Source organism: Typopeltis vanoorti, chromosome 12, assembly GCF_054136105.1.
Source record: "Typopeltis vanoorti isolate ZY-2024b chromosome 12, IOZ_Tvanoo_1.0, whole genome shotgun sequence".
NCBI classification, from domain to species: domain Eukaryota; kingdom Metazoa; phylum Arthropoda; class Arachnida; order Uropygi; family Thelyphonidae; genus Typopeltis; species Typopeltis vanoorti.
In genome coordinates, this window is record NC_143560.1 from 135,214,004 (window position 1) to 135,232,064 (window position 18,061).

Here is an 18,061-nt window from a genome sequence, read left to right on the forward strand (position 1 = left end):
CTAATTTTGTCAAAGGGTTTTTCATAATCAGTAAAGGCCACATGCGTTTCTTTTTGAAATTCTCTTCTCTTTTCTATAATAATTTTAGAGTAAAAATTGGATATATGCAGTATTGGCCTTTTCAGAAACTGTTTTGTTTTTCTAGTAGTTTCTCCTCTACAATACTGTTTAGCTTCTCTTTTAATATTCCTGCATATATTTTATATACTGTATTTAGCAGACTAATTTCCCTATAGTTATTGCAATCATCTTTATTCATTAAAAAAGTGCTTTTTTTCCAAGAATTAGGAGTTTTTCCAGACATCCAAACCATATTAAAAAATTTCAGAAGTCTTTCATTAAATTTTTCGCCTGCATTTTTGTATAGTTCTATATTCCTATTGTCTTCTGGTGTTTTCCTATTTTTCATCTTCTTTGTTGTATTTTTCAGTTCTAACATTGTGATATTTTCTGTTCGATCATTCTTCATTTTATAAAATTTTATTTCATTGTTCTCATCTGTCCAGAGATTTTGAAAATAGGTCACCCGTTTTTCTAAATCTATTGTTGGTATTTTTATCTTTTCTTTTATTTCTTTATTCATGTATTTTATTACTTTATAGGTTTTGGGTTGTGGCTTAAATATATCCTTTTCTAGTTCTGTTACGAAACTGTTCCATTTCCCTCTATGTTTCCATAGTTCATTTCAAAACATAAAAGTGCTAAATAAATAAACTCCAAATGAAAGCCATAGATTTCTTTTATATAACAACATAGAACTGAAATAGCACATTCATTCTCTGTCTGTTACCACTATCACTTGAATGTTAATAGCACTATGACAAGACTGTTTATGGTCTGAAGCTGCCAGTTTGAAATCCACCAAATATTAGCAGATTAATAAATATCTCATTTATTTTGTTCTTGTGGTGTTAAATATCTCTGAACTTAATGGTTATACAGTTAACTGACCATTTATATTGAATTTGTTAGGACCTATGAAACACTGTATCAGAGCAAAAGATTGTGGATATAATTAATTTCTTTTAGAATAGAACTGATGCTACAGGACTTTGGCTGAGACATTTCAGCAGTTTGTTATAAAGAATGAATTCCCTATAAATATATTTACTAGTGAGAGATGTGTGTATATGAAAAGGTTCTTCAAGGGTGAAAAACCACTTGTTCATTCTGCCATTGTAATTTAAACAAGAATATTAGTAAATAATCATGCCATATTATTATTATTATTATTATTATTCAGAACCTTGAAGTCCCAAGACTCAATGTGGGAGGCCTATCCCAGACAACTAAGTCTATCGTACTACTCCTTACATTCATTCACAGTTCATTCTCCAACCACCCTATCAAGCACTCAAGCCCGGCACGAGCGGAATGGGCGAATGCCACAGGCGGAAAAGTAAAAGGGTGGAAAACTTACAGAGTTTATGTTACAATTATACTGGAGGCAGAAAAAATTTAAAAAAAAAAAAAAAATTAAATTGGATATATCATATATTTAAAAAATATTAAATTTATATATACATATTTATAAAGATAATTATATTTTATTCTAATTAAGCTCCAAATAATTATTTTTATTTTGATAATCCCTGGGACAGAAACATTTAGATCCAATTTCATTGAGAAAATTTGATTCACTTATAAATAGAATAATTTTATTTAAGAAATAAAATTAATCGGAAATCGGAAAAAAATTTGAATTTGTGTTTAGATGATAATCAGGCTCTTGAGAAACATCCAATCGCTTCGACTTCAAATACAAATGCCTCAACACTAAATTACGAGCTTTTTGGCGATCCAGCTTTATGGCCAAACTTGTCCAATTCGATAATTGATGTATTAGTAAAACGAGGTCCTCCTGCTGAATCAAAAGAGACTTTTTTTTTCCACGCGATGAACATAATAGAAGTTTTCATGTGTCGCATTATAATAGGATTTTGAGTAACGGAGAAACCATTAAAAGAACTTAGTTAATTTACTCAAGTTCAAAAAATGTAGTATTTTGTTTCTGCTGCAAATTATTTTCTAATATTCGAACTATGAACTTAATTTCGGAAGGAAACAACGACTGGAAACATATGTCCCAAGTTCTTCAGCGCCACGAAAAATCTCAAGAACATTTTAATAATTTTGAAAAATGAATTTAAAAAATGAAACTACAATTGATCAACATCAGCTAAAATTACTCAAAAAAGAACAAGAACACTGGATGCATGTTTTAAAATGCATAATATCAGTTATTAAATTTCTTGCAAAAGAAAACATAGCGTTCAGAGGAAGTTCGGATACTCTATATACAAATAATAATGGGAAATTTTAGAAACTGATTGAATTATTCACCGAATTTGACAGCGTATTACAAAAACATGTAGAACACATAAAAAACAATGAAATTCACATTCATTATTTAGGGAAATGTATACAAAACGAAATCATTAATATATTGAGTAATGAAATTTTTAAAAAAAATTGTATCTAAAAATGAATGCTAAGTATTTTTCAATAATTGTTGATTGCACCACTGATATTTCGCAGCAGGAGCTGATGTCCTTAATTGTAAGATATGTTTATATAAAAGAAAAAAATGAAGAAATCCAGGATATTATACAAATAGGGGAAAGATTTCTAGATTTTATTAAAATTAATAATACAACAGGAAGTGATATGGCTGAAGTAATTTTAAAATTATTAGAAAAAATAAAAGTTAAATATTCAAAATGTCCATGGTCAGGGATATGACAACAGGTCAAATATGAAGGGGAAGAATACAGGGGTACAAGCACTTTTAAGGAACAAAAATCCTAGAGCATTTTTTGTTCCATGTTGTACGCATTCCTTGAACTTGGTATTGAGCGATGAAGTAGCAATGTAACTACTGCATCTATATTACATGTAGCTACTACTACATGTAATATAGTTACGGTTTTATATTTTGATATTATTCAGTCAATCTATAATTTCTTTTCTTCATCGAGTCATCGATGGGAAGTTCTTCTAAACCGCATCCAAAATTTTACTTTAAAACCTTTATGCACGATGAGATGGGAAAGTCACACTGAAGTTGTAAAAGCAATACGAAATCAAGTAAAAGAAATACATGAAGCTTGAACTTTCATCACAGAAGATGATAGCTTAATTGGGCAACAAGGCATTAAAACAAAACTGGAATCTAGTTCGTTAGCAAAAAAAAATTAATTCTTTCAAGTTTATATTTGGCACATTTGTTTGGTATAACATTCTAAGTGAAGTCAATTGTTTGCTAGATGCAAACAACTGCAAAATATCTCTTGTAATATTATGGAAGCTTTGAAATCATTAGATTTCATGAAAAAATTCTTCACATCATACAGAAGCGAAAATAATTTTTTGAAAGTTAAGCACCAAGCCCATAACTTTGTTCTAAATATTGGGTTAAATGCTGATTTCACAACTAACAACAGCACACGAACTCAACATGTAAAAACTCAATTTGATTATGCATGTCCTGACGAATCAATTAGTAATTTTGAGCGACATTTTCAAATTAATTTTTTTAATGTAATTCTTGATTCAGCAATAACATCAATTACTGAGAGATTTGAACAGCTAAATAAATATGAATCAATTTTTGGGTTTCTCTTTAACATTGGTAACTTAAAATTTGATAATGATACAGTAAAAAAAGCTTGCTTCGACTTAGAAATCGTTCTGTTTGATGGTCATCAAAAAAGATATTTCAGCAATAGATTTATTAGATGAATTAAAAATATTGTCTCGGAGGATATCAAATAATTATTCTCCCAGAGAAGTATTAACTTTTGGGTTTCTCTTTAACATTGGTAAGTTAAAATTTGATAATGATACAGTAAAAAAAGCTTGTTTCGACTAAGAAATTGTTCTGTTTGATGGTCATCAAAAAGATATTTCAGCAATAGATTTATTAGATGAATTAAAAATATTGTCTTGGAGGATATCAAATAATTATTCTCCCAAAGAAGTATCAAATTATATTTGTGCAAATAACTGCATAAGTCTTTCTCCTAATGTGTACACATGACTATGAATTCTTTTAACAATCCCAACTACAGTTGCAAGTGCAGAGTGCAGTTTTTCTAAATTAAGACTTATTAAAAATTATTTGAGGTCCACAATGTCCCAAGAGAGATTAGATGGCTTAGCCCCTTTATCTATTGAAAGTGACATAGCCGAGACATTAGATCTAGAAGAAGTAGTAAAGTCTTTTGCCAAAATTAATGCTAGAAAGGTTTCTTTTTTTTTTAGATAATTAAAACTGTTAATTCTTAATTAAGATTTTTTCATATTTGTTTTGTCATATTTAATGTGATTTATGTAATATTTATAAATTGTGTTAAAATTATGTACTCATATAATAAACACAAAAATATTTTATTTATTTATTATTTATTTATTCACTATATATATATATATAATTTTTATATATGCATATACAATTTCGACCGAAGGGCAGAAAAAAAAATCTTGCCCACACTCAAAAATTTGCTCAGGCTGGCGCTGTAAGCACTATATTCCATAATTAGAAGACCCTCTACTTCTCTCTTCTTGTTCACAACTTCCAGTGATGGCCCTTGCTCCTTCCCTTTGCTCTACCATATGAAAGAAATCCCCAGTATCAACTCTGTAACTACTTCTGAAAAGAGTTTAAATGTCTTAACCATATCATATCTTCTTTATTTACCAAACTTTACAGTCCATATTTCCTCAGTCTATCATCATAACTGTCCTAATACCATTTTTATTATCTGCCTCTGCACTCATTCCAAGGTTAATCTATTCCCTTCAAATCCTGGTAACCAAATCTAAGAGCTAAATCAGAATCTTATGCAATGGAATGACAACTCTTTTCTCTCTCTCTGCTAGTCAGCATCCTTCTCAGTATTGCAGCAATACTCTAGGTTACTTTCATTCCTTTACAATATGTCCCCTGAACATCAAGGTTTCTATCAATCATGATGCAAAGGTGCCTTAGCCTTCCAAACTTCCAGGACAGATTCTGCCACCGGTCCAGATTATTCAAATCCTCTTGAAGGGCTACTACATCTGAACTATTAGTAATCCTGTCCTATCAGGTGTCTTCCCCCTCCAGGAGATTGACTACCATGTGTCTCCACCATGTCCTATTCTGCACCTCTCTGCTGCATTCCTCATATGAGAGATAGGTCCAGACTTCTATATTTTTCATCCACTCCAGTTTTTGTCTTCCTCTCGTTCTCTTTTCCTCAACAGTTCCTTCGAGAAGTGTCCTTTGTAGGCAGTTATGTCTCAGAATATGTCCAAAATATCTGACTTTTTTCTTTTTAATTTCTTTCATCAGGCTCCTGTTTATGCCTGCCATCTCTAGTACCTCTTCATTTGTCTTTTTTTTTGTCTTTCCATGATATTCTCATAATTCTTCGCAGCATCCACATTTCCAAGGCCTCCAGTTTTTTCACACTCAGATTGGAGAGTGTCCATGTCTCTACTCCATATAATAATGTAGACCATATGTAGCATTTGGAGATTCTTAGTCTTGTTTTCAGATTTAATCCAATAGATGTTAGCAGATTTTTCATACTGTTGAAAGTTGACCTTGCGATTTCAATCCTTTTTCTAATTTCATCTTCTGTCCTGCCATTCTCTGTGATCAAGTGTCCAAGGTATATGTATTTTTGCACCTGTTCTAATTTATTTCCTTTTATAATGATGCATATTTTTGGTATTATCTTTTCTCTTGAAATTATCATGATTTTTGTCTTTTTAAAGTTGAAACTGAGGCCATACTGTTCGCTATACTTGAGGGTTTCATCTATAAGAGTTTCGAGGTCACATTTGTTTTCAGCTAGAAGAACCGTGTCATCTGCATATCTTAGGTTATTAATATTTCTGTCTCCTACAGTGATTCCTTTGAGGTTACTAATTTTATTAAATATTTCTTCTGTGTATAGGTTAAAGAGAATCGGAGAAAAGACACAGCCTTGTCTCACACCTTTCTGAACTGGGAATTCTTCTGAGGTCTCTCTATTTATTCTCAAAGATGCAGTCTGTTTGTTCCCAATAAAGATTAGTTAATAGCCTAATGTCTTTTCCATCCATGCCTATTTTTGAAAGGATTTCAATTAATTTTCATGTTGGACATTGTCGAATGCCTTTTTGTAATCTATGAAGCAGAGGTACACATCTTTTTGTTTTTCCAGATATCTTTCTATGATGGTTCTGACGTTGAAAATACCTTCTCTTGTACCTACATTTTCCTTGAAGCCACTTTGTGTATCATTTACTTCTATGTTTATTTTTCTTTTATTTCTTTCAAGAATAACATATAGGAGGACTTTTAATGCTTGACTGATGAGGCTGATTGTCCTGAACTCTTCACATCTTGTAGCTTTTTTTTTTTTTTGGGAATTGGAATGAAAATTGAGTGATTAATATCTAAAAGATAAAGAAAGTTGCAGCTTGACGAAGCAATGATCTGAAATGTAGGAAGGAATGTGTGAGATGTTTCTAACGAGAGGAAAGGTGTGTTTGGAAATATAGTATCTGTCCAGTCGTGCTTGGTAGAGTGGCCTATATATGACTGCAAAAAGGAACAGGCTGTGTCTCACAGCCTGTTCCATTTTGCAGTCATATCACTCCTTGGGTTATAACTGTGTGCATTGCAAGCACTTGTGTGGATATGTGTAATGTGACAACTAGATAACTCCCCATCTTACCCTTTGTTAACCAAGTTACAATCTGTTAGGACAGCTGCCCCCCACAAATTAACTATAGCCCTTAAATACACCACAAGAATCCTGGAATTAATATCTTAACTCCAGGATCTACACTCAAAATTAAAATGTTAAAACAGCAGAGCAGAGAATAACAGGAGTAAGCGAATCTACCGCCTGATTAATGGGCTACAAACACAATACCAGGACCAATATTAGATTCAACCTACAATTAAACTCTCATAAACATAATGTCCTTGAGCCTTTTCTCTCTCAATGTGAGAGGATGTGCCTCTGCTTTACACAACAGAGTAGTCCTTGACCAGGTACAAAAACATCATATAGACCTATTACTTCTGCAGGAAACAAATATAAACGCCTCATCCAAATTATCTAGAAGATGGGCAGAGTGGCCCTATGACCTACAGCATTCTGCAACCCAACAACATCATGGAGCAAGAGTTAGCTTAGGTGTACATCATCGATCTCTCTACAAACCAAAAGTGATTGCTGATATACCAGGATATGCCTTGTACGCTCACATAAAAGCATCCAACCATGATATCCACATCTACATACCACAACAGGATGCTCTGGCATCACAAATCTTAGATTTCATTCAAAACCATCTCTCTAGTATTGACCAAGAGCATATTATAATAGCTGGAGACTTTAATTGCACTCTTGACCAAGAAAAAGACAGACTTCAATGTGCTGAACATCGTAGATAATTAATAAACAAACTTCAAACACTGGTAAACCATAATGAACTCATCGACATCTTTCGGCATCAACATCCACATAAGAAGTCCTACACACGGAAGTCAGCAATCACAGCAACTAATAGGCCACTCTACCAAGCACGACTGAACAGATACTTATATTTCCAAACACACCTTGCCTCTTGTTAGAAACATCTCACACATTCCTTCCTAAATTTAGATCATTGCTTCGTCAAGCTGCAACTTTCTTTATCTTTGGAAGCATACAAATCAGGAGGTGCCTATTGGATCTTCAACAACACCCTCCTGAAAGATCCAGATTACATAAGAAACACTCTAGCATTAATAATCAACCTCACTCACTCGAAAGTGGATACAGAACCCAATGAAAACATGGTGGCCCCACCTAAAATCCCAAATAAAATCTTTTACGCAGATCAACAGTCACCAGAAAAATCGACAGAGGAACATTAGAATCCGACAACTTGAAGAACAGCTCAAGTATCTCCCAGAAGAAAGCCCTGAATATCATTCTGCCTTCCAAGTCATGCAAAGACAGGCAGAATTATCAACAAAAGGTGCCCTACTTAGATCGCGTACACAAATAAATCTTTCAGATGCCCCCACAAAATATTTTTTCTCTTTGGAAAAAAAATGCCAGGCAGCAAACTCCATCTCTGCTATCAGACTTCAAGATGACAGCATCACAGAAGATCCAAGTAAAATCACCTCTGAAATACTACAAGAATGCATACAGCACTGCAGGAAGATCCCATCAAGCCATTCACGAAATACTGAAAGAAACAAAAAAAATCTCTGCAACAGATCGGAACCACTTAGAAAACAAAATCACACTAGATGAACTGAAAACCGCATGCAATCTTTGCCAAAGAACAAATCTCCTGGCCTTGATGGTCTCATGTCAGAGTTTTCCCAAGTCTTCTGGAATCAACTCGGACCACTTCTCCTAAAAAACACTGTAAGAAGCCTACCTCAATGGGCTCCCACAATCTGTCACAGCCTCAGTAGCACGATTGATACCAAAGAAGGAAGACCACAGGAAATATCCGAAACTGGCATCCAATCTCCCTAATTAATACTGATTGCAAAATCATTTCCAAAGTTATGGCAACCCGAATAAAGCCAACACTGCCTGAAGTTATTGGCCAACATCAAACTTACTCTGTCCCAAGAAGATCAATACATGATAACCTCCATTTAATAAGAGATCTCATCCACATCGCAAACAGCCAACATGAAAACCTAGCAGTCGTCAGCCTTGATCAGGAGAAAGCTTTCGATAGGGTAGAGTACAAGTACCTTTATGAAGTCCTAAAGGCATTTGGCTATGGTCCTCTCATCATTGAAACAGTGCAATTGCTTTACAGAGATGCACACTTCTGTTGAAAAATCAACAACAGGCTCACTCGCACTTTGTCATACTCTCAAGGGATCAGGCAAGGATGTCCCCTCTTCGGACAATTATACACACTGGCCATAGAACCCTTCTTAAAAAGAGTACACGACACCATCATCTCCAAACGAATCAGTATACTAGAGCCACATCAAAAAATTACCCTATCAGCATATGCCAATGGCGTCACTGTAATAGTCCGAAATGAAGAAATGATAGTAACTGAGGAAGCATACAGGCTATATGCAAGCCTCAGGGGCCAAATTAAATTCTGCAAAAACCACAGGTTTATGGTCAGGCAGGTGGAAGGCTAGAAATGATTCTGCAATCGAATGTACCTGGTCAAGCAAAGGACAAAGATACTTAGGTGTGCACCTTGGCAACACCAAAATATATGACACATTGAACTGGACTCAGCTGCACAACCGTTTTAAACAGGTGCTAGGTAAATGGAACAGCGTTCGTTCCATGTCTTCACTGAGGAAGAGTACTAATAGTTAACCAGATGGCATACCCTCAAAGTACTCACACTTCCTGAAGAATTTCTCCACCACATTCAAAAGGAAATCAAACGTTTCCTCTGGAACAAAACTCACTGGACAACATACCCTCAACTCTGCAAGCCACTCAGCAAGGGGAGGTCAAGGCCTGATTTCCCTTGAAAACAAGATTACATCCTTCAGGATAATCCTCCTCCTAAAGACACTTCAAATGCAATCACACTTATGTAACCACCTTCGATTACATCATGAAATCATCCACCAGAGGACTTACACTTTCCACAATCCTCCGAATGGCCAGTCCTGCACCATCTCCTCCTAAACTACCCCATTTTTACAGAGATGCTCTACAGCAGTGGAAAAACACAGAACTTCATCACACACACTGACAGGATCAGCACAGTCAACTGTACTTACAGAACCACAATTTTCAAACAGAAACATAACAAGTCTCACAACTGGAAAGCCCTTTCTTTTCCCTACATGGAACTGGGCAGGAATAAGTCAGAGGGGACCTCCTAACCCAGACCCTAAAGTGGAAAACATTCACAAGCCTACCAACGAAGAACCCAAAAACTGAAAAGCAATATCAACAGCTGCAAGCCTCCATTACAAAAGCTTATCCAGATATCGCTACACCTCAGGAAATCTGTATTCCTTCTAAAAACAGCTCGGGGCCGATATTTCATCTTGTACAATCTGAAGCCTCACTGATTCTTCCCTTCAACTACAAGAAAATATACCACTTCCTCACGTCAGTGTTTCCAACCTTGCCCTTCTTATATTCATCCTTAACCCTCTCATCTACAAGGCTGCATATGCCACTCAGTTTTCAGTGGGATCTTCCAAATAAATCAAAGTGTGCCAAACCAGATTCCGACATACAGTGGAGACTATGGCATAGCATCTTGCCAACTCCTTCTAAGCTCTACAAATTTCAGCTAAGAGAAATGGATCTGTGTCTATTCTGTGATGTTTCAGGTACCTTGGAACACAAATATCTAACCTGTCCTGAAAACAAAGTGATGATCACCTATGTCATGAATACTGGCACCTGTAACTACGCACACAGCCAAGAAGACTACTGGAATTTAGTCCACACAGAAGAAAACAGACACAGAACATGCAATTTCCTCTTCATCTGCTAAGGCCGTCATCTACAATTTCTAACTAAAACAGACAAGAAATAACCAGCACCCGTCCATCATTGAAACTGCACAAACCCTCGTGTATATCCTCCGTCGGAAACTAAAAAGCAGGCTTTCACTGGAACTTGAGTACTTCAAAGAAACAGGCACTGTTGCGAAATTCATAGAGGAGTGGAATCCAACTGGTACCCTCTTCTGGATTGACGACGACAATACACTTCATCTGAAAGATAACTCAGACTGAAACTGAACTGTAATTTTGATTTCTTTTATTGCATTCTCCATTGTATAACTGAAAGGAAAATGTTTCTTTCTCTGTAATATATACATACTCATATACTTATAATACGTAAATAGTCCTTGTTACTTATCGTCTAATGTATATTTTAACAAGTTAAATAAAAAAAATTTTAAATTAAAAAAATATATATATATATATATATATATATTAATTATATGATGAACCAAAGGCTTCAATTCGGCGACATAACTTGTTTAAAAATTAAGGGATATAACATCCCATATTGTTTCTTAGTCGAATAGGAAACTCAAAGAGTTTCATGTCGAATATAGAAACTACATAAAGTTCGGCGATTCCAAGCGTAAGCAAATACCTGGATAGTGTTACAACTGACCCTTTAGGGAGTGCAACACTGAGGCAACTCGTGTAAAAGGTGGAGCAAGCTCCAATCACTATTCTTGATATTTACCCATAATGTGAACTTAACTCCTAAGAGCTGTATACAGCTCTTAGGAGTTAAGTCCACTTTTACACGAGTTGCCTCAGTGTTGCACTCCCTAAAGGGTCAGTTGTAACACTATCCACGTATTTGCTTACGCTTGGAATCACCGAACTTTATATAGTTTCTATATTTGGCATGAAACTCTTTGAGTTTCCTATTCGGCTAAGAAACAATATGGGATGTTATATCCCTTAATTTTTAAACAAATATATATATCTATATATATTTATATATATAGACACACACACACACACACACACACACACACACACACACACACACACACACACACACACACACACACACAGAGTAAATCTCACAATATCTAGACACATTAGCAGCTTAATATCTGGCTCATTTTACAAATTGGTCCTCGACGTAACTGCCAGTTGCTAGCTGAGTGAGCTAGCAATTGGCACTTACAAGCTCATCACTAGTGTAAACAGGAACAGCAGGTTTGGAGTACAGACCAAATACTAATACTAATTAGTGTTTGGTATACTAATAATAATATCTTCGCATGAAATCATTGTATTCTTTTACAAAACAAAATTTACAATAGAATTACCTCTTTCACTCCATATGCAGATCGTTCTTTCTCACACTGAGGTAACAAGAGTCGCATTGCTGGGTAAAAAGAATCGTGCTAAAAAAAAAAAAATCTGCACTGAAAAATCATATTTATTAACAAAGGAAAAGTTTTTTAAAGAGATTCTGTAAGCCTATGGGTCTTAATATTTCCAAAAAAAAAAAAAAAAAAAAAGAATAATGCCTTTGAACATTAAACATGAAATGTTTAATGTTCAAAGGCAGAAACATAATTTAATTAAATAACACATTACTTATTACTAATTGATAATCATCACAAAGGCATTTTCACAGGCACTAGGGTATATACGAACATGCCAATAGGTACAACAGCAGTCAGCAAACAAACTTCAAAATGGTGTAACCCTTCAGTCCTAAACAATGGCTTATATGAGCACATTGAGGAGATCTTCATCATTCCACTAAGAATCTTGTAATGATAGTTTCTCAGATTTTATTATTTCAGACCTCCATGGAGTCACAAGCCTCATCATGGGAGGCCCACCTGAGACACTAAAAAATCTATCATACCACTCTTTAAACCCATTCATTATCTGCACATTCACCACTCTAGCAGGCAATGAACCCTATACAAAAGAGCCACTTCTCATCCTCCTCCTCACCACCTCATTTCACAACTTTCAGGGAGGGCCTATTGTTATGTGGCATCCAGTCATTTAGGACTCTTGGTGATCTTGTGAACAAAGGCTCTCCATCCCACTCATTCTTTCTTTCAGCAAATAAGTTCAAGTGGTTAAGTTTCTTCATATTGTCCATCCAACTTTTTTTTTGTGGTCTTCTACTTCTCATGTCCTTAATCTTCCCCAACATAACTGCCTTTTCCAATGATTCATTTGATTGCATATTATTATTATTATTCAGGCATTCATGGAGTCAAAAGACTCATTATGGGAGGTCCTTCCTAGGAAACACAAAGTCTATCAAGACTCATCGCAGGATCCCTGCTAGGAAACACAAAGTCTATCATACCACTCCTTAAACTCATTGACTGTTCTCGCTCTCACCACTATCAGGCAATGCATGCCACAGTTCAACTACCCTCCATGAAAAGAAACCACTCCTCACCCTCTTGCTTACAGATTCCTTTCATAACTTCCAGGGATGGCCCCTTGTCATCACTCCTTCCCGCTGTTCAACCAAGCAAAAGAATTCCAAAGTGTCAACCCTGTAAAGCCTGCTTATTTTGTTCTTATGGCATTTAACTTATTTAATTTCAGCTATCAATAGTTCATGATCTGTCCTACAGTCTGCACCAGGTAATGTTTTTGCTGCTTGGATAACACTTCTTCGCCTTCTGCTGGCACCAGACACCAGAAATACGGAAAAGCAGTGGGAGTGGAACATTAAATCAGGAATCCCAAATGTCAGAATATAAAAGTTGTAGTTACTACTTTTATATTCTGACATTTGGGATTCCTAAGACCTGGGATCGATTCCCGTCCAAAATGTGAGGAACCTTGATCTGGTCTCTTCCGACTAAAGGTGAGTTAGCCGGTCTCAGGCAGAGGTGGGGAGGGGTTTCACCCAGAAACTCTGATTTTTCGTCCACCCAGAACAGGAAAACCGGCCCCATGAACACATGCAGCTACAGACATATGACACATCAGGAGGCATAGGGCAAACCACCTTATCCTCAAGACGGTCACAGTTGTGAAGTCCACAACTAAAGGACCTGAATGGTTCATAAAAAGCTTAAGACAAGACAAGTTACAAAAATGCATAATTCAAAAATTCTGATCAGAAAGTTGCCCTCCAGTTGAAGTCTAGCTTTCACCGTGTTTATCTATAAGGAAATGAAACTGAATATAAAAATAACAAACGAATTTCTCAAGTATTCCAGATAAGATAATACAAGCATACTTGAGAAGAGACTAACAAAGATAGTGGAAAAAAGAGAGAGAGACAGGGAAGAGGCAAGTAGATTCATATCAAATGGGGGTTTGTTGGGTTAAATTTTTTACTTCAAGACAAATACAGTGGTATCTCGCTAATCAGAACAAATAAAAACCTTGCTGGTTCGGATTTGCGAATTTTTCCCCAAGTGACAACAATAACTAGCGTTTAAGACAAAAATAATAAGATTCTAATGGTACATCAATTTAATTCTGTAAATAAATGAAGTAACTGATAGAAAAAAAAATACTGAACTGTAATGTAAAACTTAAAAAATAATACAGTTCATAAGTTTATTTTAGTAAAAAATTTAGTTTTGTATGTAATTATATACTGCACGTCACCGACCTTGTGACACCACTTCTGGTTCATGGAGAGCGTGTCTTTCAGCCGGCAAAGGTTGGTCGATTGGTAAAGCCTCTGCTACTAATGGCTCAGTTAAGTAAGTTTGAGCGCGATTAGTAGTTGGAAGCGGCCCAATCGTTCGATGCTGTTGGCACGCTCTCCCTCGATGAGTCTTTGGACTCACTGGAAGTGTAAAATAATAATAATAATAATAATAATATTGTTGAGGATTATGATTTAATAAAATTGCATAGTTCAGTACATAACTTAGTTTGCATAAAAAATATCACTTTCTTGTACACAACACACAAAAAAGTTTCACAAAATAACACACAAAAAAGTTTTTTTTATTTCTTTGTAAAAAAAGTCACTGATTTTCTTTTGCTTCTTGGAAGCTAAACTTTTTTCAAATGCTTCTTTTCGGAGTTGCATTATCATTATTATTATTATTCAGGCCTCAATGGAGTCAAAAGACTCATTGTGGGAGGTCCTTCCTAAGAAACACAAAGTCTATCATGACTCATCGAGAGGAGGTTCCCCCTAAGAAACACAAAGTCTATCATGACTCATCGAGAGGAGGTTCCCCCTAAGAAACACAAAGTCTATCATAACACTCCTTAAACTCATTGACCATTCTCGCTCTCGCCACTCCATCAGACAAAGCATTTCATGGTTCAACCACCCTCCATGAAAAGAAACCACTCCTCACCCTCTTGCTCACAGATTCCTTTCGTAACTTCCAGGGATGGCCTTTTGTCATCACTCCTTCCCGCTGTTCAACCAGGCAAAAGAACTCCCCAGTGTCAACCCTGTAACCACTTCTTAACAGTTTAAAAGTCTCAATCATATCACCTCTCCTTCTTCTATCCAACAAACTCTGCAGGCCACATTCCCTCAGCCGATCCTCATAACTATCATTGTACAGTCCTGAAACCATCTTTGTTATCTGCTTTGTACCCTTTCTACAGTTAATTTATCCCCTTCAAATCCTGGGGACCAAATCTGAGAACAACAGTCTAAGTGTGGTCTGATCAGGGTCTTATACAACGGAATGATAACTGTTTTATCTCTGCAGGTCAGTGTCCTTCTCATTATTGCAGCAATCCTCTGTGTTACCTTCACCACCTTTGCAATATGTCCCCTAAATTTCAGGTTTCTATCAATCATCAACCCCAGATCTATTGTCTCCCCTACTTCCTCCAGTATAACTCCTCCCATAGAGTATGCAGTGTCCCATCGATGTGTCCTAAACTTCAAGACCTTACATTTTGCTGCATTAAACTGACACCCCATTCATTTGCCCATCTATCTAGCTTATTCAAATCCTCTTGCAGGGTTACCACATCTGCACTATTACTAAGAATCCTTCCTAGCTTCGCATCATCCGCAAATAACTGAATATCTGCTTGCAATTCACTGACAATGTCAGTGATATAAAGGTTAAATAATATAGGTCCCAGTACTGAGCCCTGTGGGACCCCACTTGTAACCCTCTGCTTCCTTGAGACTGCCCCACCATACACAATTCTCTGACACCTATCAGACTGACAATCCTGAATCCAGTTGACCAATCTGACATCCAGGCCCATGAGCTGCAACTTGAATATCAGCTTATCATGTGGCACCCTGTGAAATGCCTTCGCTAAGTCTAAGAAAATGGCAGTATATGCCTTTCCCTCATCTAATGCTCTTGTAACTTTATCATAAAAGACTAGGATATTGCTGAAAGAAGAGCACCCCTTCACAAATCCATGTTCACTCTCACAGATAACATTACCCTCATCTGCCCAATGCTGTATACGGTCATTCACTACTTTCTCCAAGATCTTACTAACTACTGATGACACACAAACTGGCCTACAATTAGACACTTCCAGTCTGCTACCGCCCTTATGCAATGGCACTATCTTACCTTCAATAAAATTATTGCAATTTTTGCAATAAATTGCATTAGCAATAAAATTTTGTGGAATGGTGTATTATTCTGCTTAGCTCAATCTATACATATATTAAATTAAAACTGTCAACTGCCTCTTCGTGTTTTACTTTTTTTTCTTCGAGTTCTTTATCGTCATCATTGTCTTCTAATTCATTCTGTAGCATCATATTTATACAGCATCTGATCTGATTTCAACTTCGGTGATTCATGCTGACAATACAGTACGTACTGTACAGTATAAAAAAGCAAACGTGAACACACACACACACAATAAATCAAAATAGGCCTACAATATAACCATATAATTGACAGTATGAAAAAATACTGTACTGTAATAATAATAAAATAAATAATAATAATAGTTAAAATAATAATTATTAAATAAAAATAATAGTGCACAAAATAATAATACATAATAAATACAACTTTTTTTTTCTTTCAAACAGCAGTTCAGATTACTGGAGGGTTCGGATTAGCGAGATACCAACGTAGTTGAAAAATCATGGGAATATATCATGGATCTCAAATAGAGATCCTTGATATATTCCTTAATATATAGATTTGTAGATTAAAAAAAAAAAAAAATGAGACCCATTAAGAAAAAAGATATTCAAAATACTACAATTATATAGTGAGTTGGGCATTATGCAGTGTAATATATCCTATACTCAAGATATAAGTCAGCTGTTACAAATAAAGAAATCATAGAAAGATGTTAGATTCAAAATTAAGTATATGACATTTATACACACTATCTTCTGTGTTATTCATCATCGATATGGATGTGAAGGAAAGTGGTATTAAACCAAAGATCAAAACTGGGATACAGTCAACTCTCACAATAAACATCCATAGGGTCCACAGGAATAATTCATTATAAAGGATGTTGAATTGGATTTAAACGGTATTGATGCAAACACAGATTGCGGCACATCTGAAAAGATATCTAGGGTGCTTAACAAACACCAACTGCGCACTGTATTTAAATCTTATGTGAAATTGGCAACTCTCATCCATTCACCTAAGGACAGATTCACTCCTTTATCACATCCAGGGGTCTATGAAGTGCCCTGTTCTTGTCATCGAGCCTACTACTGACAGACAGGAAGAACTGTGGACATCTGCCTCAGTGAACACAAAAAATATATCCAGCACTTTCATTATGGCAAGTTGGGTCTGGAAGACCATGCTTTGGATACCCCAGCACACAGGATCAATTGGAAAAAAACAAAAGTACTGTACAGAAGCTTCGACAAGTCAGAGAGGTTGTTCCTGGAATCAACAGAAGCCTTAAAACATACTCCAAACCTTAACAAGTATGGCTGTATAAATCTACCAAAGATTTGGGAGACAGTCATCCTAAGACAAAATTAATATTTATTTATTTTAATTTTATTTTTTCAAACTTTGGACTACTATTTTTCAAAAGTTTCAAGGACTACCATATTTTTTTTCAAAACTTTGGACTACTGGGTTTTTTTTTTTTTATATAACTTAGATGGCGCTATATTAGGACTATAGTCTTGTGTTGCATGTTGCAATTACTTATACTAGCCCCACTGTTACACCGAATTGTGGTTGTCTCGCATTTGTAACAAACTTTGTTTGTGTGCTCTGAAGATGCTGGATATAATACCAGTGAAATATTAGCTTTTAAGTTAAAAAATAGTTATTTTCTTATCAATCTGTGTTTGCATCAATACTGTTTAAATCCAATTCAACATGTGTGACAAACATATAAGCCAATCCACGGGATTATAAAGGATGGTCTAATATGAATTGTCATTAGAATGCCATTGTACTTTAGCTCAGAATTTTCGATAATCTGTTATAGTGAGCGAGTTTGTTATAACTTTTTTTTTTTTTAAAGTTAACTGCATTCACCTCAACTCTTGACTTTATAAAGATAATGTTACATTTCTATATGAACAACATAATGACAAAATAAATAAATAAATAAATGATAAAATAAAATAAAATAAAATATGAAAAATGAAAACATTCAACTACCTTCTAAATAGAAAACCTACAAGACAAGTAA

General features: G+C 35.4%; 1 protein-coding gene across 4 annotated transcripts in view; it reads right to left on the bottom strand.

The window, feature by feature from the left end:
* Positions 1 to 18,061, bottom strand: part of DNAlig4 (DNA ligase 4) — a 588,281-nt gene that overhangs the window by 503,249 nt on the left and 66,971 nt on the right. For all 4 annotated transcript variants that reach the window (XM_090401217.1, XM_090401216.1, XM_090401218.1 and 1 more), the window contains one exon: positions 11,803 to 11,880. In XM_090401217.1, the coding sequence (XP_090257343.1) occupies positions 11,803 to 11,880 (78 nt within the window). The remainder of the gene's footprint in view (positions 1 to 11,802; positions 11,881 to 18,061) is intronic.